Genomic DNA, 26,285 nt, shown 5'->3' with positions numbered 1-26,285 from the left:
GAGTCTGTACATAGTCAAAGCTTTCCTTAAGTTTGGGTCAGTCAAAGTGGTCAGGTATTCTGCCACTGTGTACTCTCTGGTTAGGGCCAAAAAGCATTATAATTTGCTCTGTGTTTTTGATAATTCTTTCCAATGTGTCAAGTAATTATCTTTTAGTTTTCTCATGATTTGGTTGGGTCAAACTGTGTTGTTGTCCTGGGGCTCTGTGGGATCTGTTTGTCTTTGTAAACAGGACCAGCTTGCTTAGGGGACTCTTCTCCAGGTTCATCTCTATGTAGGTGATGGCTTTGTTATGGAAGGTTTGGGAATCGCTTTCTTTTTGGTGGTTGTAGAATTGAACGGCTCTTTTCTGGATTTTGATAATTAGCGGGTACCGACCTAATTCTGCTCTGCATGCATTATTTTGTGTTTTACGTTGTACACTGAGGATATTTTTGCAGAATTCCGCATGCAGAGTCTCAATTTGGTGTTTGTCCCATTTTGTGAATTCTTGGTTGGTAAGTGGACCCCAGACCTCACAACCATAAAGGGCAATTGGTTCTATAACAGATTCAAGTATTTTTTTTAGACAGATCCTAATTGGTGTCGAATTTTATGTTCCTTTTGGTGGCATAGAAGGCCCTTCTTGCCTTGTCTCTCAGATTGTTCACAGCTTTGTTGAAGTTACCTGTGGCGCTGATGTTTAGGCCGAGGTAGGTGTAGTTCTTTGTGTGCTCTAGGGCAGCGGTGCCTAGATGGAATTTGTATTTGTGGTCCTGGCGACTGGACCTTTGTTGGAACACCATTATTTTTGTCTAACTGAGATTTACTGTCAGGGCCCAGGTCTGGCTGAATATGTGCAGAAGAGCTATATGCTGCTGTAGGCCCTCTTTCGTTGGTGACAGAAGCACCAGATCGTCAGCAAACAGTGGACATTTGACTTCAGATTCTGTCTTCAGAGTCTAGTAGAGTGAGGCTGGGTGCTGCGGACTGTTTTAGTGCCGTCGCCAATTCGTTGATATATATATGTTGAAGAGAGTGGGGCTTAAGCTGCATCCCTGTCTCACTCCACGGCCCTGTGGAAAGAAATGTGTGTGTTTTTTGCCAATTTTAACTGCACACTTGTTGTTTGTGTACATTGATATTATAATGTTGTATGTTTTTCCCCAACACCACTTTCCATCAATTTGTATAGCAGACCCTCATGCCAAATTGAGTCAAAGCCTTTTTTTAAATCAACAAAGCATGAGAAGACTGCCTTTGTTTTGGTTTGTTTGTTTGTCAAATAGGGTGTGCGGGGTGAATACGTGGTCTGTCGTACAGTAATTTGGTAAAAAGCCAATTTGACATTTGCTCAGCACATTTTTTTCCCTGGGGAAATGTATGAGTCTGCTCTTAATGATAATGCAGAGGATTTTCCCAAGGTTGCTGTTGACGCATATCCCACGGTACTTTTGTGCATTGGGTGATCAGTCCTTGGTTCCAAATATTGGGGAAGATTCCAGAGCTAAGGATGATGTTAAAGAGTTTAAGTATAGTCAATTGTGATTGGTTGTCTGTATATTTTATACTTTCATTGAGGATACCATCAACACCACAGGCCTTTTTGGGTTGTTATTTTGTCCCGTAGTTCATTTAATGTAACTGGAGAATCCAGTGGGTTCTGGTTGTCTTTAATAGTTGATTCTAAGATCTGTATTTGATCATGTATATGTTTTTGCTGTTTGTTCTTTGTTACAGGGCCAAAAAGATTGGAGAAGTGGTTAACCCATACATCTCCATTTTGGATGGATAACTCTTCGTGTTGTTAAGTGTTTTCCAATTTTCCCAGAAGTGGTTAAAGTCTATGGATTCTTCAATTACATTGAACTGATTTCTGACATGCTGTTCCTTCTTTTTCTGTAGTGTATTTCTGTATTGTTTTAGTGATTCACCATAGTGAAGGTGTAGACTCAGGTTTTCTGTATTGTTTTAGTGATTCACCATAGTGAAGGCGTAGACTCAGGTTTTCTGTATTGTTTTAGTGATTCACCATAGTGAAGGTGTAGACTCAGGTTTTCTGTATTGTTTTAGTGATTCACCATAGTGAAGGTGTAGACTCAGGTTTTCTGTATTGTTTTAGTGATTCACCATAGTGAAGGTGTAGACTCAGGTTTTCTGTATTGTTTTAGTGATTCACCATAGTGAAGGTGTAGACTCAGGTTTTCTGGGTCTCTATGTTTTTGGCTGGATAGGTTTCTCAATTTCTTTTTTAGGTTTTTGCATTCTTCATTAAACCATTTGTCATTGTTGTTAATTTTCTGTTTGAAATGTTTAGATTTAATAGGGAAGCTGAGAGGTCAAATATACTGTTTAGATTTTTTACTGCCAAGTTTACACCTTCACTACTACAGTGAAACGTTTGTTCCAGGAAGTTGTCTAAAAGGGATTGAATTTGTTGTTGCCCAATTGTTTTTTTGGAAAGTTTCCACATTTATTGCATTTCTTTATATTATTAAATTCCTTTGGTTTTGATGCCTCATGATTGAGTATTGCTCTGTTCAAGTAGACTTTGATATCTCCCTCCCTCCCCCTAGTAATGCACTCAGCAGTGGAAGGTCTACTACTAAGCATTAACCTATGTACTGCGCATAAGAGACAGACAGAGACACGAGAGAGACAGACAGAGAGCACAGGAGGTTGGTGCCACCTTAATTGGGGAGGACAGGCTCGTGGTAAAGGCTGGAGCGGAACTAGTGGAATTGCATCAAATACATCAAACACATGGTCAACATTTTGTTTGATGCCATTCCATTCTCTCCTTTCCAGACATTATTTTGGGGGGGAGATTAAACCTACTGAGATTTTTGGCACATGAGGTAGCGCTCTGGCACCGTCACAGCTGCTGGTTCAAGTGCCACTACGATCTAGACTTTGTTATGAGGACTTTGAGGTCCAGCAAGGTCACACAAATAACTCTTTAGTGATGAAAGCAGAGGAGAGCAGTAGACAGATTCAGTCTTTGTGTTGCAGAGCCAGCTGCAGATGACAACAGCCAACGAACCAGCGAGCTGGCTGGCAGGACAAATACTGTTTAGCACAAATCGTTTTTTTCTAGTTCTTTTAAACAAAACAAGGATTCATGTTGGAGAAGTTCAGTTACAAAAATGAGCCAAGGAACTGCAAAATGAAACAGCGGTGTGTGTGTGTGTGTGTGTGTGTGTGTGTGTGTGTTTACTATCCTCACAAGGATAGTAGAATGAGGAACATTTGGACAAGTGGTGACACAAGGAAAAGGGTTCTTTTAGGCTTAGAGGTTAGGTTTAGGGTTAGGCTTACAATTAGGGTTAGAATCAGGGTTAGGGGTAAATGATTGGTCCCCACAAAGACAGTAAAACAAACACGTTTGTGTGTGTATGCGTGTGTGTGTGTGTGTGTGTGTGTGTGTGTGTGTCTGTGTGTGTGTGTTAGGGCTGGGCGATATGGCCTAAAAATGAATGGGCGAGTTACAATATACAGTGCATTCAGGAAGTCTTCAGACCACTTTACTTTTTCCACATTTCGTTACTTTACAGCCTTATTCAAAAATGTATTAAATCGTTTTTTTCTTCTTCATCAATCTTCACACAACACCACATAATGACAAAGCAAAAACAGTTTTTTAGAAATGTTTGCAAATGTATTAAAAATTAAATATCACATTTACATAAGTATTCAGACCCTTTACTCAGTACTTTGTTGAAGCACCTTTGGCAGCGATTACAGCCTCGAGTCTTCTTGGGTATGACGCTACAAGCTTGGCACACCTGTATTTGGGGAGTTTCTCCCATTCTTCTTTGCAGATCCTTTCAAGCTATGTCAGGTTGGATGGGGAGCGTCGCTGCACAGGTATTTTCAAGTCCGGGCCACTCAAAGACATTCAGAGACTGGGCCCAAAGCCACTCCTGTGTTGTCTTGGCTGTGTTCTTAAGGTCGTTGTCCTGTTGGAAGGTGAACCTTCACCCCAGTCTGAGCGCTCTGGAGCAGGTTTTCATCAAGGATCTCTCTGTACTTTGTTTCCGTTCATCTTTCCCTCGATCCTGACTAGGCTCCCAGTCCCTGCCTCTGAAAAACATCTCCACAGCATGATGCTGCCACCACCATGCTTCACCGTAGGGATGGTGCCAGGTTTCCTCCAGACGTGGCGCTTGGCATTTAGGCCAAAGAGTTCAATCTTGGTTTCATCAGACCAGAGAATCTTGTTTCTTTTTCTCATGTTCTGAGAGTCTTTAGGTGCCATTTGGCAAACTCCAAGCGGGCTGCCTTTTACTGAGGGGTGGCTTCCGTCTGGCCACTCTACCATAAAGGCCTGATTGGTGGAGTGCTGCAGAGATGATTCTCCTTCTGGAAGGTTCTCCCATCTCCACACAGGAACTATGGAGCTCTGTCAGAGTGACCATCGGGTTCTTGGTCACCTTCCTGACCAAGGCCCTTCTCCCCCGATTACTCAGTTTGGCCGAGTGGCCAAATCTAGGTAGAGTCTTGGTGGTTCCAAACTTCTTCCATTTAAGAATGATGGAGGCCACTGTGTTGTGTTCCTGAGGACCTTCAATGCTGCAGAAATGTTTTGGTACCCTTCCCCAGATCTGTGCCTCGACACAATCCTGTCTCGGAGCTCTACGGACATTTCCCTCAACCTCATGGCTTGGGTTTTTGCTCTGACAGGCACTTTCAACTGTGGGGCCTTATATAGGGCTGATATTTGGGCTCCAGAATGGCGCAGTGGTCTAAGGCACTGCATCTCAGTGTTAGAGGTGTCTCTACAGACCCTGGTTAGTTTCCAGGCTGTATCACAACAGGCTGTGAATGTCCCATAGGGCATTGTCATTATGGGGTATTGTATGTAGATTGATGAGGAATTTAAAAGAAAAATCTATTTTAGAATAAGGCTGTAACGTAACAAAATTTCAAAAAAGTGAAGTGGTCTGAATACTTTCTGAATGCACTGTATATCTCAAAGTATTTATTTATTTTCCCTAAATAAGCTTTGTTGCACAATTAAAGGTCAATACACTACATTTAAAATAGTCAGCAATAATCTAATGAATTCAGGGCTTGTAAAATTATACCTAGGCTTAATATAAATAAGCCTTCCACAATCATACTCACCACTAATGTATTAATGTATTATTTTATTTAAAAAATGGTTTAACCTGCTTTTTTGCAATAATCACTTATCTGGCTTCCAAGTCTGTCTATGAAAATGGCCTTTTTGTTACAAACAACCATAAACATGCACAATGCACACCCACTAGTAACGACCAACTTCTTGTCCCAGGCATTATAGAAAATGAACACAAGTCTCATAAACAAATCTCTCAAGCACAATCCCACATGCTAGTGAGTAGCCAGCTAATTATCATATTTCCAGTCTAGAACAGTTGAGCTGTTATGACCACACCCTCCTCCTGTTTGAACAGCATGCTAGTGGGTAGCCAGACGTTATGAACACACCCTCCTCCTGTTTGAACAGCGTGCTAGTGGGTAGCCAGACGTTATGAACACACCCTCCTCCTGTTTGAACAGCGTGCTAGTGGGTAGCCAGACGTTATGAACACACCCTCCTCCTGTTTGAACAGCGTGCTAGTGGGTAGCCAGACGTTATGAACACACCCTCCTCCTGTTTGAACAGCGTGCTAGTGGGTAGCCAGACGTTATGAACACACCCTCCTCCTGTTTGAACAGCGTGCTAGTGGGTAGCCAGACGTTATGAACACACCCTCCTCCTGTTTGAACAGCATGCTAGTGGGTAGCCAGACGTTATGAACACACCCTCCTCCTGTTTGAACAGCGTGCTAGTAGGTAGCCAGACGTTATGAACACACCCTCCTCCTGTTTGAACAGCGTGCTAGTGGGTAGCCAGACGTTATGAACACACCCACCTCCTGTTTGAACAGCGTGCTAGTGGGTAGCCAGACGTTATGAACACACCCTCCTCCTGTTTGAACAGCATGCTAGTGGGTAGCCAGACGTTATGAACACACCCTCCTCCTGTTTGAACAGCATGCTAGTGGGTAGCCAGACGTTATGAACACACCCTCCTCCTGTTTGAACAGCGTGCTAGTGGGTAGCCAGACGTTATGAACACACCCTCCTCCTGTTTGAACAGCATGCTAGTGGGTAGCCAGACGTTATGAACACACCCTCCTCCTGTTTGAACAGCATGCTAGTGGGTAGCCAGACGTTATGAACACACCCTCCTCCTGTTTGAACAGCATGCTAGTGGGTAGCCAGACGTTATGAACACACCCTCCTCCTGTTTGAACAGCGTGCTAGTGGGTAGCCAGACGTTATGAACACACCCTCCTCCTGTTTGAACAGCATGCTAGTGGGTAGCCAGACGTTATGAACACACCCTCCTCCTGTTTGAACAGCGTGCTAGTGGGTAGCCAGACGTTATGAACACACCCTCCTCCTGTTTGAACAGCATGTTAGTGGGTAGCCAGACGTTATGAACACACCCTCCTCCTGTTTGAACAGCGTGCTAGTGGGTAGCCAGACGTTATGAACACACCCTCCTCCTGTTTGAACAGCGTGCTAGTGGGTAGCCAGACGTTATGAACACACCCTCCTCCTGTTTGAACAGCATGCTAGTGGGTAGCCAGACGTTATGAACACACCCTCCTCCTGTTTGAACAGCATGCTAGTGGGTAGCCAGACGTTATGAACACACCCTCCTCCTGTTTGAACAGCGTGCTAGTGGGTAGCCAGACGTTATGAACACACCCTCCTCCTGTTTGAACAGCGTGCTAGTGGGTAGCCAGACATTATGAACACACCCTCCTCCTGTTTGAACAGCATGCTAGTGGGTAGCCAGACGTTATGAACACACCCTCCTCCTGTTTGAACAGCATGCTAGTGGGTAGCCAGACGTTATGAACACACCCTCCTCCTGTTTGAACAGCGTGCTAGTGGGTAGCCAGACGTTATGAACACACCCTCCTCCTGTTTGAACAGCGTGCTAGTGGGTAGCCAGACGTTATGAACACACCCTCCTCCTGTTTGAACAGCATGCTAGTGGGTAGCCAGACGTTATGAACACACCCTCCTCCTGTTTGAACAGCATGCTAGTGGGTAGCCAGACGTTATGAACACACCCTCCTCCTGTTTGAACATCATGTTAGTGGGTAGCCAGACGTTATGAACACACCCTCCTCCTGTTTGAACAGCATGCTAGTGGGTAGCCAGACGTTATGAACACACCCTCCTCCTGTTTGAACAGCGTGCTAGTGGGTAGCCAGACGTTATGAACACACCCTCCTCCTGTTTGAACAGCGTGCTAGTGGGTAGCCAGACGTTATGAACACACCCTCCTCCTGTTTGAACAGCGTGCTAGTGGGTAGCCAGACATTATGAACACACCCTCCTCCTGTTTGAACAGCGTGCTAGTGGGTAGCCAGACGTTATGAACACACCCTCCTCCTGTTTGAACAGCATGCTAGTGGGTAGCCAGACATTATGAACACACCCTCCTCCTGTTTGAACAGCGTGCTAGTGGGTAGCCAGACGTTATGAACACACCCTCCTCCTGTTTGAACAGCATGCTAGTGGGTAGCCAGACGTTATGAACACACCCTCCTCCTGTTTGAACAGCATGCTAGTGGGTAGCCAGACGTTATGAACACACCCTCCTCCTGTTTGAACAGCATGCTAGTGGGTAGCCAGACGTTATGAACACACCCTCCTCCTGTTTGAACAGCGTGCTAGTGGGTAGCCAGACGTTATGAACACACCCTCCTCCTGTTTGAACAGCGTGCTAGTGGGTAGCCAGACGTTATGAACACACCCTCCCCCTGTTTGAACAGCATGCTAGTGGGTAGCCAGACGTTATGAACACACCCTCCTCCTGTTTGAACAGCGTGCTAGTGGGTAGCCAGACGTTATGAACACACCCTCCTCCTGTTTGAACAGCGTGCTAGTCTGTCCACTTTGTTCAGATGTTGAAATCAAGTGACCCACCTGGATAAGAAGATGCTTATTTCTCAGAAGGATGACTTGCCAATTCCCTATATAAATGTGTCTATTTGTGTTAATTGCTTGTGTATACAACATAGACTAGAAAGCTAGCACATAGCACTCTGTGGCTAAAATGCTGCTAGCGGTATGCTACATGGTATCGCAATGCCAAAAGACACTGGTAAGTAACATGTTTCCTCTTTTGTCTGTGTCAACGCTGTGCACGACAGAAACTTGAGCATTCATTTTCAAAAATCAATGTTCATTGATACTCCCGTTTTAGCAGGGTCTGCTGTGTGTCAACTCTGGGAGTCTGGGACATAAAAGGGATATCGTCAGAGAGGTTAAGTTCTCCTCTTCTAGAGTTAAATAATGGCTCAATTTGTTTCGGAGTCCATACGACTGATTCTGTTGGACCAAAACTCAAATGGAAACCGCTTTTTGTCAGAGAGGAAGAAGTGACCTTTCATCTTTGTTGTTGTAAGTGGCAGGGGGGGGGGGGCTTGGTGTGCGTGGAGATGAGACTAAAATGACAACATAAAAAAACACATTTTTTTTGTACTAAAACATACATTTGAATTAACCAAATTAACTCGATATATAACAAAGCCCTGGTGTGTGCTCTACTTCAAACATCAACGCAGCAGCAGAATTAACATTTAGTACTGTGACACACATTAGCGATAGGACACTAACCCTAGCCCTTGCTAAACCTAAGCAGCTTTCATAGACAAAGCACTAAAGACCGCTAAACCGCTGCAATCCTATTCTAACCACTGGGGCCAATTATGATAATTATGTGCTTCTTTAGCCCCCTTGCTGCAAGTATTAGTCGCTCCTAACCACAGATCTGGGATCTGATTACCCGATGTCCAGTTGTTACTTTATCCACTGTAGAGGTCAAAAAAGGCCTAACCCCGAAACAGTGGTCAGGGGCAACTTCATGCTTCTCCCTCTGGGGTGTGTGCGCCTTTGAAATCCATTTCTGGACCCTTTTCTGTGGGTTTTGATAGCGGATGTGGTGTGTGTGTGTGTGTGTGTGTGTGTGTGTGTGTGTGTGTGTGTGTGTGTGTGTGCCTGCCAGTGAAAATAGCTCTGCGAAAGCCTTCTGCAACATGGCAGAACACAGACAAAGTTATGAGTCAGGCTGTTATTGGAAGTCTGTTATATAAGCTGCTTGCTTGCGTATTTGAGGTTAGGTGGTGAAGCGAGGGAGCGAGGGAGCGAGAGAGAGACGGAGGGCGGGAGAGAGAGGGGAAGGGAGAGCGAGGAAGGGTGAGAGTGAGAGATGGGGGAGTTTTTCCCCGAACATGTTCTTCTACACATCTAGAGAGCAGAGATTGAGTTATGACTGGACATGGAATTGCTCAGCTTTAAGACATCCAGGCAGATTACATTGTGAGATATTGTGAAATGTATCAGGGATTATTATTTTGCTTACCCACTCTGTCCATTTATTTGGGTTAGCCCTAGGATTTAATAGTCTATTTGGGTTAGCCCTGGGATTGAATAGTGTATTTGGGATAGGCTTAGGTTTCATGGGCTACGCAAAGAGAGACAACTCTGTTCTGTTGTGCTCTTTCAGATAGGCAAAGAGCTTGATAATCCAACACGGAAGACAGGAGGGGAAATCCCTATGGTCCAGTACTGATGCAGTGGAGACATGCAATATCTTGACCCAGATGTGTCGTGACCTGTGTATTAGAGTGGCGTTCTGTTTGTTTGTGTGTGTTGTCGTTGGAGTGTGTTTATGTCTGAGAGTGCGTATTTGTGTCTGACTGTGTGTTAGAGCCTTGAGAGCTTGATGTGTGTTTTGGAGTGTGGGTGTGTTTCTGAGGACTGTTTTGAGAGCCTGGAGACCGGGATGCAGACAGCACAGATCATGCACGAGCACACGCATCCGCACACGCACCTGCACACACACACACACACACACACACACACACACACACACACACACACACACACACACACACACACACACACACACACACACACACACACACACACACACACACACACACACACACACACACACACACACACACACACACACAAACACACACACACACACACACACACACACACACACACACACACACACACACACACACACACTGTCGTGGATAATCGTCTCAGAAATATAACACTCGTATAAGAACTTGTAAAATCAATAAAGACTTTTAATACAATGTATCACAAGGGAGTGATCCACGGATCACACCCCTTCCCAGGGCACTGGCTCTCTCTTTATACACATACACACACATGAGATCATTACATACATTAATTAAATTACTTCTCTTAGGTCATCTGCCACCATTATCCTTCATTTCAGGCTTCCTGCTTGTCTACGCCCAATAACACGCCTGTATCCTCTCTTGATTAGATTATAATGGAGACAGGACCCTCTTGTCTCCTAAAATTAATATATGTCTATCTTACCCTAAGCACTTATGGCCTTTCCTCTCTATTTTATCTTCATAATAGTGTCCTGCTCTTTCCATACATGCACTTTAAAGCACGTATGACTTTGGCCATCTGCTAATCTTTGGTTTCCTGTATTTACCAGAATGGCAAATGCACTCATGTCTGCCTTCTTCTCCTATTTTCTAATGTACACCTGTCTATTGTTTAATAATGTGATATCTACCTACATATGTAACAATAACTCCTACAACACACACACACACACACACACACACACACACACACACACACACACACACACACACACACACACACACTCAGTTCCTGCTACAGACCCCCTCACTTGGCTGCAGAGAGACCACGCTAATCTGTTGGCATGACAACTGGAGTGGAATATTTGGCTGAGGAAGAAAAGATGAATGAGCTGTGATGTGATATAAATAAAAATGTCTTCCGAAAGCCAGGGGGCTTCAGAAGACAGACAGACAGTCTGTGCTGCTTTAATTACAGACAGAGCGGAACGATGCTAGACACACACAAGTAGAGAGGGTTGCCGCATCCTCTAGTCGTCAAAAAGCTTTTTGAGCACAATGTGGAATTAACACAATGAAGACTGAATGGTGATGAATCACGGCCACGACATCACATTTGGTGAGTAGGCCGAGGCTTAATGATTCTGATCAAAATACGCTCTTTGTCTTGATCAAACGAATGTTTTTACATACTGTATGTTCAGTGTGGAACCTGTCTATGTTTAGGGGGGGTTATAGCCTAGGTCAACCTGTTCTAAATGGCACTAGCAGTGCGCAAAGTAGCCTGAGCGGAAAATAGATAGGATGCAGTTTTCCCTACTCCAATCAACCAGTCCATTTTTGAACGTGTGAGAAAACTGTCATCATTCTTGCAAGGTATGTAGTTTATGTATCACATCAGTATCTATGCTTTTATAGAATTGTATTTCTGTAGGTTTACAGGAGCTTGTGTGTCCAGAGGGAGCGGTCGGAAAGCAATTGAGTGAGTGGATAACAAATCTAGAGCACCTTCACTCCACACACAGGGGCACATACAAAGCTCTCCCCCGCATGTCATTTGGCAAATCGAACCATAACTCTATCCTCCTGATTCCTTTTGCTTACATGCAAAAACTCAAACAGGAAGTACCAGTGGCGAGCTTAATACGGAAGTGGTCCAATGAAGCGGACGCTAAGCGGACGCTCGCACAGACTGGGATATGTTCCGGGATTCATCCACTGTTGTCTCCACAGTGACTCTACCCACACACTCACACATACTACACTGACACGCAAACACACACACACACACGCTCACATACACACATGGACATATAGACACACTTCACATACGCTACTGCTACTCTGTTTATTATATATTCTGATTGCCTAGTCACTTTTACGCCTACCCAACTTTACATACTGCATTACCTCAATTACCTCAACTACCTCGTACCCCGGCACATTGACTCGGTACTGGAGCTCCTTGTATATAGCCATGTTATTGTTTTTATTGTGTTTCTATTTCCTTTTTTATTTAGTAAATATTTGTCATACTTTTTAACTCTGCATTGTTGGGAATGGGCTCGTAAGTTAGCATTTCACTGTAAAGTCTACACCTGGCCTCCCGAGTGGCGCAGTGGTCTAAGACACTGCATCACAAAGCTAGCTGTGCCACTAGAGATCCTGGTTCGAGTCCCGGCTCTGTCGCAACCGGGAGACCCATGGGGCGGTGCACAATTGACCCAGCGTCGTCTGGGTTAGGGGAGTGTTTGGCCGGTAGGGATGTCCTTGTCCCATCGCGCATTAGCGACTCCTGTGGCGGGCCGGGGGCAGTGCACGCTGACACGGTACGGTGGTTCCTCCGACACACAACCCGGCTGGCATCCGGGTTAAGTGGGCATTGTGTCAAGAAGCAGCGGGGCTTGGTTGGGTTATGTTTTGGAGGACGCGTGGCTCTCGACCTTCGCCTCTCCTGAGTCCATACGGGAGTTGCAGCGATGAGACAAGACTGTAACTACCAATTGGATACCACGAAATTGAGAAGAAGAAAAGGGGTATAAAATGTTTAAAAGTCTTTGTGACCAATAAAATGTGATTTGATTTGGGTTGTTGAGATCCTATGGAGGTCAATTTGGACAGAAGAACGGTATAAAACCAAGTCTTGGAACGGGTCTGAATTTATAGTTTAATTCCTGCTGACAGCCTCTGAGCAGTGCGGAGAGATGAGAGCACCTTTAACCGCTTCCCACAGATGATGACATAAAACATCTAAGAGTTTCCTCAGCAAAGTGTCACGCTGAGAGTTTCGAAAAGAGAGTGAGAGAGAGACGGAAAGAAGTGATGGAGTTCCAGGGAAACCATGTTGGCGGATGAACGAGTGTCTAACGTGAGGCCTTAAAGTAGCTTTCGCCTCTACGTCTGATACACTTTGGCCAAAAGCCATAGATCAGGGATGGCCAAGAACTACTGGCTGTGTAGACTGGCAGGTGTGTTACAGCAGGGCTGGAGCAAAAGCCTGAATGAGAGGAGGGTTGGCCATCCCTGTCATACTAAGTGAGTCAAACTCTGTTCAAGATTTAGAAATTCAAAGGGTGTATTTTAACACTAAGGACTGGTTTCCCAAACCTAGAATGTTCAATAGAGTCTCTAAGAGAAACCCCATTTAACGTGTATTTTTTGGGGGCCAGGAAAAAGGTGACCCCCCCCAAAGGTGCCCCCCCCCCCCCCCCCCAAATGTTCCCTAAGAGAATTATTAAAAGTCAAAATACAATTTAGAATGTTATTGTGAAGGAAAATAATTTAGTGAAGGGGTAATTTGGTGTTAACAAATAACGTCTGTCGACATTTTAGCCAAAGTCTGGGTGGATGGCACACCAGATCTGGAGGCTTTAAGTCGACACACAAACAAACAGGCCTTTGATCGGTCATACCTTGGATTACTTTTTTGTCTACTCATCTCAGGGAGAAAAACACAACGGTCAAATGAAACTCTAAATCTTGGCCAACAAAATCTTGGTTAAGATTGCCTCCCCTCGTAAAACCCTAAAGTTTATGTCAGGACAAGAGAAAGGAGAGAGGAAAATAACTGGGGGCTCTCGAAGCAAAACAATAAGTATGGCGTGGCTGCCACTCCAGTCCAATTAAGGAGCCTGAAATGAATAAGGAAGAGTGACAAACTACATCTACACCAGATATTCAGCCTCTCTTGGAGGAAATCGCACGTTTTTTTTAAATCAAAAAAGCGCACTTTGTCATAAAGTCTTGATCCGTCTTAGAGCAGGGTCAGAGAGAGACACACTCCTGTCTGTCGAGTTCATTTTCATGGGAAGATGATCTCTTACTAATGAGTATTCACTGGAATGTGTAATATTGAGTCTATTGCTACCGCACAGGCTATGTCTGCCTCAACCGGAAATAACAGTTTCGCTTTACACACATTAGGAGACCTAAATAAGGTGGTCGGGGAATGTGTGTGTGTGTGTGTGCGTGCGTGTGTGTGTGCATATCATTCTTCCAGGGCTCCCTTAGAAAAGAGACTTTGGTCTCAATGGGACTCCCCTGCCTAAATAAAGGTCAAATGAAAAATCCAGCACGACTCGACGAATCAAACGCTTGAGCAGAAGCACTCAGGCCCTGTGCTGAGAGAGAGAGAGAGAGAGAGAGAGAGAGTAGAGAGTAGAGAGTAGAGAGTAGAGAGTAGAGAGTAGAGAGAGAGGGAGAGAGAGAGGGAGAGAGAGAGGGAGAGGGAGAGGGAGAGGGAGAGGGAGAGGGAGAGGGAGGTGACTGGGGGTGGGAGTGCTGTCATACCATGAACACAGATACAAACCTTTTCCCCCTCTGCTAGGGATGGAATGAGGGACAGTTAGAGTGAGGGATGAAAGAATGAGGGATGAGAGAAAGGATGAGAAGGAGATCTGAGGAAGGATGCGAACCTGCCCTGGGGCTGCTTTCTCCAGCGTGACGTCATTTAACTGATGCCCCGTAACCGCGGCGACAGACACACACACGACAGACGGCTAATAAAACTTGAAACTTTATATTTTATGACGGTTGAGCGTTTGACCGAGGCCGTTCAAGCTAAGTGCTCACTCACACAACAGTCAACAGTTAGTCTGATTCCCTTTACTTACAGTGTGACAGAAAGCCATCCCTCCTCTCTACTCACACAATGGTTGGCTCTGCAACCTGCAGCCCAATCTGGATATCACTGCAACTTCTCTGTTTTACATCTATTGCATCATTTTACAGTGTATTTCTTGCATGCCAACCACATTTGTGGGGACATTTTCCATCATTTGACAGAGGCAGACAGACAGACACGTCCTATTCCCAGGAGAATCGTACAACAGGAAAATGTACTATCACCCCAAGACCTAATCATACAAGCAATAATGTCCAGTCCAGTAGCCTGAGGCTTTAAACATGATCTTTAGAATGGGGTGAATGAAAACAATGAATCAGTTAAAAGAGGTTTGGGTCACTGTTACTTTTGGGGGACAGTAAATCCCTTACAGCGATAGAGAGGGGCTGAGAGAGAGAGGGAGAGAGAGAGAGTGTGGGTCAGAGAGACAGAGAGACAGAGAGAGAGAGAGAGGGAGAGAGAGAGAGAGTGTGGGTCAGAGAGAGAGGGAGAGAGAGAGTGTGGGTCAGAGAGACAGAGAGAGAGAGGGAGAGAGAGAAAGAGAGAGAGAGAGAGAGAGAGAGAGAGAGAGAGAGACAGATGGAGTGTGAGAGAGAGAGAGAGAGAGAGAGAGAGAGAGACAGAGAGACAGATGGAGTGTGAGAGAGAGAGAGAGTGTGGGTCAGAGACAGAGAGAGAGAGAGATGGAGGGAGAGAGAGAGAGAGTGTGGGTCAGAGAGACAGAGAGAGAGAGAGAGGGAGAGAGATGGAGGAAGAGAGATAAAAACGACTCATATGCAGATGGAAAGAAGCCCAACCCTCAGGTTTTAGCAGAAGGATAAATGGGTCTGATAAGAAAAAGAGCACCCTCCTCACTTCTCTCTCCTGGTCTGTTGGAGAGCCTGTGGAGCAGACACACACACACACACACACACACACACACACACACACACACACACACACACACACACACACACACACACACACACACACACACACACACACACACACACACACTTCGGGAAAGGTTAGATTTGCTCTCTTGGCTGTGTGTGTGCTCCTGTGGTGTTGGCCAATGATGGTTGTCATGGTTACCTGGCATTATTCTGGGATGCACAGCCTCCGTCACCATGGAAGCCAGGCAGGCGCAAAACCCCCAGAATTCTTTACAAAGGCTTTTCTAAGGCGTGTACTACTCCTTGACCACCTTTAAAGCCATATTTTTTCTATCACACCATCTATCGGTCTCTACAACCATCACTCCCTTTATCTTTGTATTTCTGTCTCTCCTCCTTTCCTCCATCCTCTCTTTTGCTTACCCCTGCTTTTCTCACCATCCCCCACTCTCCTCTGGCTTCTTATTTTACCTCCTTCCCACTCTCACCTCCCGCTCTCTCTCTCTCTCTCCCATTCCCTCTACCCCCCTCTGATTTCCTTGCTGTTTTTTTCCCAGCATGCATTTTCCCATTTGAATTCCTCTCAGATTTCCTCTTTCCTATTTTCTATCTGTCCCTTTATCTCTAATTGTCTCTCATTCCATCTCTCTCTCTCTCTCTCTCTGTACTAATAACCTGGGTATTGATCCAGCTGTAGAAAGACGTGTCCATTTCCTGCTTAGTGGGAGTCAGCTGACACCCTGCTCTACTCCAACACACACACACACACACACACACACACACACACACACACACACACACACACACACACACACACACACACACACACACACACAGAATCACGGAGCGAAGAGGAGGGATACACACCATGCACACACACACACATACCGCTGACAAAGTGCAAGGGAAATCACAATGAGCCTACAGTATGCATCTGTAAACAAGGAGGGACAATACAACAGACTGGTTCATTTCCATTCATTCACCTCCAGCCTCATACATGAACACTAGTGGTTCAGTTAGTGACAGTCTTGCATAAAACCAGTTTTAGGAAACATTCATATAGCTAAAGGGGTTGAAATTGTTTTGTGAAAATAAAGCAGACTTGAAAGACCTTTTCATCTTTTCACAGTGCAATGGTGATTTCGGGGGTGTTTTTCCAATGTGTTGGAGATGAGAGGATGTGCCAGGCAGCAAGCGGCAAACCCCACGCAGACAACTGGGGGACGTGTGACACAGACTCTCTTTCTCTCTCCCTTCTCGCCGTATCCCTCCGCCTCTTATAAGTCTCTCTCTGTTCGCTCTCTAGCCTTCTCCGCTTCTTCCCTATTTGTCTCTCTCTTTCTTTCTCCCTCGTTCTCCCTATCACTGTGCTAACAGTATCCTGGCTGAAGCAGTGACTGACTGCCAGGGCCTCGTCCAAATCAAACAGGAGTGAAACAATTATCCCTCCGACCACAGAGACCGATGCTGGACAGCAGTCAGAGGAAAACCACATCGTATGCTGACTTTTCCTTCGTGGCTTTTACAGTAATACGAGACTGAACTGTGTCTGGATAAGCCGTAGATGTACTAAAATCCCTCTAGCCTTCTAGCCAAGCGCTTAAAGGTGCTGCTTCTCACAATTGTACCGCAGCAGGGTTCATGTATTAGAGGTGGTATTGTAAGGAATGCCAGTACTTAAGCAGTGGAACATTTGTGGTGGTGGTTCTCTGTACAACCACTGCTCTAACCCCTGTATCTGTAACTTACTGTAGTCCTCACTGTAACTTACCATAGCTACATAGCCCTCCTGCCTTAGCTGTAACTTACCATAGCTACATAGCCCTCCTGCCTTAGCTGTAACTTACCATAGCTACATAGCCCTCCTGCCTTAGCTGTAACTTACCATAGCTACATAGCCCTCCTGCCTTGGCTGTAACTTACCATAGCTACATAGCCCTCCTGCCTTAGCTGTAACTTACCATAGCTACATAGCCCTCCTGCCTTGGCTGTAACTTACCATAGCTACATAGCCCTCCTGCCTTAGCTGTAACTTACCGTAGCTACATAGCCCTCCCGCCTTAGCTGTAACTTACCATAGCTACATAGCCCTCCCGCCTTAGCTGTAATTTACCATAGCTACATAGCCCTCCTGCCTTAGCTGTAACTTACCATAGCTACATAGCCCTCCGGCCTTAGCTGTAACTTACCATAGCTACATAGCCCTCCTGCCTTAGCTGTAACTTACCATAGCTACATAGCCCTCCTGCCTTAGCTGTAATTTACCGTAGCTACATAGCCCTCCTGCCTTAGCTGTAATTTACTGTAGCTACATAGCCCTCCTGCCTTAGCTGTAATTTACTGTAGCTACATAGCCCTCCTGCCTTAGCTGTAATTTACTGTAGCTACATAGCCCTCCTGCCTTAGCTGTAATTTACTGTAGCTACATAGCCCTCCTGCCTTAGCTGTAACTTACCGTAGCTACATAGCCCTCCTGCCTTAGTTGTAATTTACTGTAGCTACATAGCCCTCCTGCCTTAGCTGTAACTTACCATAGCTACATAGCCCTCCTGCCTTAGCTGTAACTTACCATAGCTACATAGCCCTCCTGCCTTAGCTGTAACTTACCATAGCTACATAGCCCTCCTGCCTTAGCTGTAACTTACCATAGCTACATAGCCCTCCTGCCTTAGCTGTAACTTACCATAGCTACATAGCCCTCCTGCCTTAGCTGTAATTTACTGTAGCTACATAGCCCTCCTGCCTTAGCTGTAATTTACTGTAGCTACATAGCCCTCCTGCCTTAGCTGTAACTTACCGTAGCTACATAGCCCTCCTGCCTTAGTTGTAATTTACTGTAGCTACATAGCCCTCCTGCCTTAGCTGTAACTTACCATAGCTACATAGCCCTCCTGCCTTAGCTGTAACTTACCATAGCTACATAGCCCTCCTGCCTTAGCTGTAACTTACCATAGCTACATAGCCCTCCTGCCTTAGCTGTAACTTACCATAGCTACATAGCCCTCCTGCCTTAGCTGTAACTTACCATAGCTACATAGCCCTCCTGCCTTAGCTGTAATTTACTGTAGCTTCTAGGGGTGTGAACATTTAAACGTTAAAATGTTTAAACTAAGTTGGGATCCTTAAGGTTAAGAAAAATCCCTAACCCGAAACACAATATCCCCCCCCCCCCCCCCCACATAATTAAAATCCCAGTGCAGTTATCATAAACCATTCTTCCATGTTATAGCCTAACTAGACTATATGGCTCTAAAAGCCTGGGGGAAGTTGTGTAATTTAAATAAAACCAGCGAGGAAGAGGCAAACTTTCGGCTACTTTGGTGAATTTGCAAGACAATTAAGACATTGCGAGATGCAGATCACCAAGACATATGCCCCTACCTTGGCCTGCCTGCTCTTTCTCTCTGCTGACACAAAAGTGTGTGTTCAGTCTTCAATCTGTTGTGTGTAGAATATCCTATTTTAGGCTATTCATGGGACCGGTCTTGCGAGCACGGGGTAGGTTTTTGTCTCATAATATGAAATTACAGTAGGTTACCGGTATCGCCTGTATCGATTACCCTTTTCAGGCCCCATGAAAGCGCCTCGGCTATGGCATGTTTGTCTGTTAGGGTAGACTACACTACGGCTTTTTAAACGCCGACAAGTAACCTTCTCTGGAGACTTGAACGGCAGTTCACTTGTCTGTAAAGCAATGTATTTTCTGAAGCGGGACTAACTTCCATCACTAGGAGAACAGAACTCTACATTTTAGCCTTCCTGCTGCCTGTGCGCAGACCACTCTTTTCTAAACTAGTACGTTAAATAACGCGATTTAGCAAGACATTTCGTTGAAAGAAAACGCATCTATTTACCCTACCATAAAAAACGCAGCATAAACAACACAGCAGCACATCAATCAGCAACGTTTATTGTCGTCAGGGAAACAATAGCACATTATATGCCAGAACAGAATATGACTGTCTGAAAGGGTACAGTCTTCTGACTCAGCACTTTTTTTGAATTGTCTGAAAAGTGATCAACTATCCACGTTACTGTTGCTGCGTTCGATGTCTGTAAAGGGTTGCGGTAGATATAACCTACTTGTCTGGCTCTACCGGCCATACACGCGTAACAGGACCATTATTCTGCATTAGGAATTGACGTGGAATTGTATATATTTTTTCCTTCAAATATGTTTTGGATCACCGATCAAATAAATGTCCGTCTAAACAGTAAGAAGAACTGTCCATTTGTCACATCCCTTGTAGAAACATACCCTCCTGGCCCGGCTGTGTTAAAAGCTGCTTACCAGAGGAAAACTCAGCGAGTCTGTTAAAGCTGATCTAATCATCAGTTAGAGAGGAGAAATCTGACCAGTGATCATACACCAGATTACTACTGGGTGAAACCTGAAACCATGGATGGATGGAGGAATGGCTGACACAATGATAAACCACTGATTGCAACGATAAAGAGGAAGAGTGTTTGGGTGGATGCAACAGACAGGCGTAAACATGATAAAGATAGTGCCGAAGACAAAAAAAACACTGACAAAAAAACAAAAAACATCGAGCGTGTGTCTCAGAGCATTCTGCAACCATGACGACAGCGGCAATATCAGGGAAGGATGCGCCGACGCACCGTGCGAGCTGCAAGCGTTTACGAGGAGAAGAGAAGGCAGACGGGAAGAACAAAGAGCCCCGGTCTCTGCCACAAACAAGCTACAGCCACAACACACACACACACACACACACACACACACACACACACACACACACACACACACACACACACACACACACACACACACACACACACACACACACACACACACACACACACACACACACACACACACACACACACACACACACACACACACACACACACACACACACACACACACACACACGGCTGCAGCCCTCAGAGACAAACACAACACAACAGCACCACTGTCATCACCCCAGCAGTCTTGGCAAGCTTCTTCACAGGGCATCAATGCCTCCTCCTCTCTTCTCTCCTCCTTCCTCATCCCCTATCAGGACCTTGACAATGACTGCACAGCTTACACATTAACATTCTAACCCCAGCCCCTCTGCAAGGACAACCATTCACAGCTGGCACATAGAAACACAATGTACAGAACAGAACTGACATGGCGGTCCATTCCACCGGATAGACATGTACATTCATTCTGTACATTGGATTTCTATTTCTACATCCATTTGCAATCCCATCAAGCACCCTGCTCTCTAATAGACACAGGGCTCGACTATTGGTAGCTGCAAATCTCTACTGCATAGGCAATGTGATTATGAATGATGTCATTTGAGATGCAGCCAATAGTGAAGTAGATACCACCTTGACTGTGCTGTATGCTGCTCTGTCACTATTGCTCACTGCAAATTGGCTGTGGTCCTCACTACTGCACATAGCATTACGGTGTCACTGTCTCCCCAGTGGTAACCTATCCAACCCAGTGTGGTGTAGCATCACAGTAACCTGTAGTGGTACCCAGTAGCCTACCTGACTTTAAACTCCTGCGCTGTGACATGGACCTGGGCACCAGCAGGCACAGCCTCAGTACAGTAGATCTGAGGGAAGTAGAACCGGTGGGATTGCACGTTTATATCCATGGTGCTAGCTAACTCACATCCGACGCACAGCACAAGCCCAGCTACAGGAACGATTCAAGGATTTATCTAGTTTCTCCGTGTCTCTTCTGATTTTTCCTTTCCTTTCCCCTGGTCTGTCCGTCCAGGCTGTGGCGTGAGTTAACGATAGAGGTCAAAGGTTAGCGCTGGCATCCCAGTAATTCCCTCTCTCCGTCTCCGTACCTAATGGGGTTGCCGTGGATTCACAGTCACAGCAACGGAGAGATACAGCCGGGCTTCCCCCTCTCTGCGAAATACACAATCCCCCCTTTCCTCTCCTCTCTTCACTCGATCACCTGGCTCCTCCCAGACACACTAACCTACTTCCCCAGTAGCCACACAGCAATATATACGGCCGTTGTACAAGGAGAATAAATAAATACAAAGGGAAGAACAAAGATGCTTCCAATGACAACGCCTTGAGGAAAGAGAAGGACGCAAACGAAACAACTCTTTTGGGTCCTTTTTCACCACCGCATCCTTGGCCACAGCAGCTATTTTAGATGAGGCGGGGGAGAAAAAAAAGGAGAGAAAATAAAATAGGAAGAGAGAAAAAAGGGAACAAATGAAAAACGATAGAGCAGCCCTCAGAGTCTGAGAGGACTGAATGAGAGACGAGAGGAGAGCCCTTTGGGTTTTTTGCCGGTCGAGTGAGTGAGCGAGAGAGCGAGAGAGCGAGCGAAGGAGAGAGAGAGAGAAAGAGAGCAGTAGAGCAAGAAAGGGTTGCGGTAAAGTGAAAGAGAGCGAGAGAGTGATAGAGCGATAGAGAGAGAGAGCGAGAGAGAGATTCACGGTGCTGTGAGGCGTTGCCCTCACACTGCCTCTCCTCTGCGTGTCTCACTGGATTACAGCCTCCACTTCCATCCCTCCATCCCTCTCTCCCCTCCTCCCTTTCCCCCCTCCCCTCCCAGCTGTGATATGAGCAGTTGGCCGCCAGCCCCAGAGGCTGCTGGTCCTCTACTCCCCCTCCTCACATCCCTCTCTCCTCTTCCGGCGCTCTGATTGGACGGAAACAGGGATGCGTAAGCCCGCGCGGAGCGAGGGATGATGAGAGAGCAGCGAGGGATGAGGAGAGAGCATAGTAGAGGAGCGACTGTTGTTAATTCATCCGATGGCTCCCGTCTTTCTCGCGTCTAATTCGAGGTGGCATTCCAGAGTGGGGTGGAGCTACAATACAGCTGTCTCTCTCTCTCTCACACACACACACACACACACACACACACACACACACACACACACACACACACACACACACACACACACACACACACACACACACACACACACACACACACACACACACACACACATAGAGAAACACACACCGGTGGGTAAATAGAGATACCAATGTGTCTCTCGTTGAAATAAATATCTGAACCACAGATATATGAACAGACATAGAAGTACTTAGAGTACTGTATGCAACCTCCCATTGCCTTCACAAATGAAGCGTAGTCCGTTCAGGAGGGGAAACCCCTAGTGTGGCTGACGACGTCAGCTGGTATTACACCTATTGGGTTCACACTCTAATTACACGCGGTCCATTCAGTCTACCAGTTCTACATGCCGGATGTCACGTGGTTGCCTGCGCCGGGGGCCTCTTGCTGCCGTGTTGCTGTAACTAGCGACCACACTCTGCGCCAGCTGTTTCTGATCCCCCCCCCCCCAACCTCCACCTGTCTGGGTTTCTTCCTTCAGGGGATTTAGTAGAGCACATCGCGCTCACTAACTGCATTTATATTCTCATCTTCATATGACGCTGGGCTCTGGCAGTAAGCTACCCGGAAGGAGCAGAGCCCGAACGCCAAACCACGCAGTACTATATTTTCGAATGAATGGTTAAACGTGCACACCCATTTAGGTATTTCCACTGCATATCTTGTCCGTTTTGTCCACGTCACTCACTCTGGTTGGACGCCAAAACTACTTCAAAAGCCTGCGGTAAAACCCCTGATCAGTTTTGCCACGTGAGTATCCGTCCATGTTCCAGATGACTGGAGAGGTTAGGTTATATATCTGATATTGCCGGAGATGAGCTCCATAATCTCATCTGTGGCTCTAATATCAAGCCACCACACTAAAATCCCTCGGCTGCATCGACACATTCACCCGTAAGGGAAAAGAGAGAAGGAATTCCTTCTATTCCTATGGAGACGGATTCCCATCTCTTTCCACAGTATTAGTAGCACGCGTCTAATTGTAATCACGTCTGTCATGGACCGTTCGATTATTATTGGTGGTTGATGTGATTGAAGGTTTAAAGCCGAGTGCAATAAAGTACAGTGGGAATGTTTCTGATCACAAGAAGCAATTGATTCGTATCAGTATCCTGTGGTTCTTATAAACAGAGATACAGTATATTTAACTCAGATAGTATGAGGGGCACAAGGCCAGACCCAGATGCAGACACGGGAGGCAGATGGTTTGAGTCTTTGATATTTATTACATCCAAAAGGGGTAGGCAAGAGAATGGTCGTGGACAGGCAAAAGGTCACAACCAGTTCAGAGTCCGGGTGGTACAGTGTGGCAGGCAGGCTCGAGGTCAGGCTGGCGGGTACAGAGTCCAGAAAACAAGCAAGGGTCAAAACCGGGAGGACTATAAAAAGATAATAGAAAAGGCAGGAGCACGGGGAAAAACAAACCGGTTGACTTGAACGTACAAGACAAACTGGCACAGAGAGACAGGAAACACAGGGATAAACACACCGGGGATAACAAGCGACACCTGGAGGGGGTGGAGACAATAACAAGAACAGGTGTAACTGATCAGGGTGTGACAGACAGTGACCAGTAGAATGGAACCGTTGGCTACCAGACGGTTATGTGCCTGTAGTACAGGGACTGTGACTGAGTCTGTTGTTGTAGGAGTAATATCTCCCAACTAGGGCTGGGCGATATTCAGCATCATCAATACCGGTATACTGGTATGGAGACACATACTGGTACGGATTTTTACAATATCGTCTTTAACAATATGTTGTGCTAAATGCAATGAAAAGTTCTATTATCTGGACTACTTCACTAGAACGTTCCTTGCTCAGAAACAGAAAAAAACGGTGAAATACCACCTTACTGTCAAAAATGTGAAAAATATTGTGATATGATGTTTGACCATGTCGCCTTAATTTCAACCATACTGGTCTTTGTCAGGTAGAGTCTTCGTCAAAGCTGAGCAGACAACCTCTCTGTCTCTGCCATCTCTGTCTTTATTGAGCTAGTAGTAATGCAACAACATTTCAACCGAGCTGAGCTGAACAGACAGTGTGCCATGGACACAGGCTGTGTCCAATCAGAACCTAGTGATCTGTGACTGCTGACACAATGAACTCTTCGTGAGGGCATTATCTAGTCTTTACTGACCATGGTGTGTGTGTGTCTGTGTCTGTCTGTCTGTCTGTCTGTCTGTCTGTCTGTCTGTCTGTCTGTCTGTCTGTGTGTGTTACTGTAGCAGTCAGACCATTCACATACCGCAGGGGAGACGATGTTCTTTTTTTATATATTTATTTTTTCAATTATTTTGGGGGGATTCTTTTGTTCCCCACTCCATAGTCAACTACTTCAACAAATTCAATAAACATGGCACTTTACAAACCAAAAGCAGTTAATCCATTCTCATAGATCATCATATGATGTTATGATGGGGGAGATGGGGGAGATGGCCTTCTGTCCAGCACAGGGAAAGGGAAATAGGGATACCTAGTCAGTTATACAACTGAATGCATTGAACTGAAATGTGTCTTCCGCCAGGAGGGAAGTGCATGGGCGTGTGTGTATGTATGTGTGTACTGACAGCTGTCCCTAAGCTGACTGCAAATTGGCTGTGGTCCTCACTACTGCACAGGTTTAACGGCTCTCTCCAAGGTCAGAGACCCGACGAGCCGTGGGATTGGGCAGGAGTGACAGCTGCAGCAGCCAATCAGATCCATCGCCTCTGCTGCCAATCAACACCCTGCCACAGCTGATTTGGCAAGTGCTCTCACAGGGGGGGGGGGGGCGGGGGCAACGTCAGGTTTAGAGTGGACGCCTTCTGCTAGTGCTGTTGAATCCCCTGCACTGACAGGAACCTCCCTTCCTATCTGCTTCATTCACCACCCCTGTATTAATGGCCTTGTTCAACACTTGCAGGGCTAGCTATGCTTTATTAGTGTCACGCACGCAGTGCTATGTAACGCCACACATGTAGAAGTGTGTATAGCGAGTCACACTCCCTGTCATACAAACAAGCATACACGTACACACACACACACACACACACACACACACACACACACACACACACACACACACACACACACACACACACACACACACACACACACACACACACACACACACACACACACACACACACACACACACACACACACACACACACACACACACACACACACACAGCGGCTGTCACTGTCAATCGTAATCAAGACACAGTCACCACAGGCGCAGGTTTACGAACACATTTACTGCTACACAGCTTAAGAAGTTCAACAAGATTTTTCAGACAACAGACGAAACACCAACTGTACAAAGTCTATAAAGTGTTTGTTATCAAGGCTGTTCCATTAGAGCTACTACCATTTCTCAATGCCCTACACAACGACACCGAACGGACAGAGGGCGGGAAAGGAGGAGAAATGTCAGCCTTACCCGTAGTCATCCAACGAGCACATGGCCTCGGAGAGAAGGAGAGGAGAGGCCTTTCTTAATGAGATGCAAGGAGGGAGGAGAGGATGGAGGGGAGGAAGAGGGGATACAAATCTGACAACGGCCAAGGAGGAGGCCAATGCCGCTCCTCTCACCCCGATTCCTGACATATACACACAGATAGAGACAGAGAGAGAGAGAGAGAGACAGAGAGAGAAAGAGAGTGAGAGTGAGAGAGACAGAGACAGAGAGAGAGAAAGAGACAGAGACAGAGAGAGAGAGGAAGGAAGGAAGGAAGTAAAGGAGAGGGAGTATAAAGATCTGTGACGTCCCCTGTCTTCATGGGTAACTCACACATGCTCATCCTCTCAGGGGATTGCACGGTCGTGGTACACACACACAGACACACAAACTGACACACTCTCTCTCTGACACAAATGCACACATAGTCCTACAGTAGAGGATGAATCACACAAGCTGATCTTTTTAATTACCACACACACTGCAGGGAGCTGGCAGATGGGATATAGGGAAAGTGTGTGTGTTTGTGTGTGTGTGAGAGAGAGAGATAGACAGAAAGAGGGGGGGTAGA

The 26,285-nt window shown here is 46.0% G+C and overlaps 1 protein-coding gene across 5 annotated transcripts in view; it reads right to left on the bottom strand.

Annotated features, from left to right (window-relative positions):
• Positions 1 to 26,285, bottom strand: part of LOC129817207 (ena/VASP-like protein) — a 69,659-nt gene that overhangs the window by 24,359 nt on the left and 19,015 nt on the right. For 3 of the 5 annotated variants that reach the window (XM_055872223.1, XM_055872224.1, XM_055872225.1), the window contains exon 1: positions 20,925 to 21,911. The exons of 1 other annotated variant lie outside the window; for it this stretch is intronic. In XM_055872223.1, coding sequence (XP_055728198.1) covers positions 20,925 to 21,034 — 110 coding nt within the window. In that variant the 5' untranslated portion in view covers positions 21,035 to 21,911. Of the gene's footprint in view, positions 1 to 20,924; positions 21,913 to 26,285 lie in introns of those variants that run through there. One more of the 5 variants, XM_055872222.1, reaches the window with a different exon arrangement.

Source organism: Salvelinus fontinalis, chromosome 20, assembly GCF_029448725.1.
Source record: "Salvelinus fontinalis isolate EN_2023a chromosome 20, ASM2944872v1, whole genome shotgun sequence".
NCBI classification, from domain to species: Eukaryota; Metazoa; Chordata; class Actinopteri; order Salmoniformes; family Salmonidae; genus Salvelinus; species Salvelinus fontinalis.
This window is presented reverse-complemented; position numbering and strand designations above follow the sequence as displayed.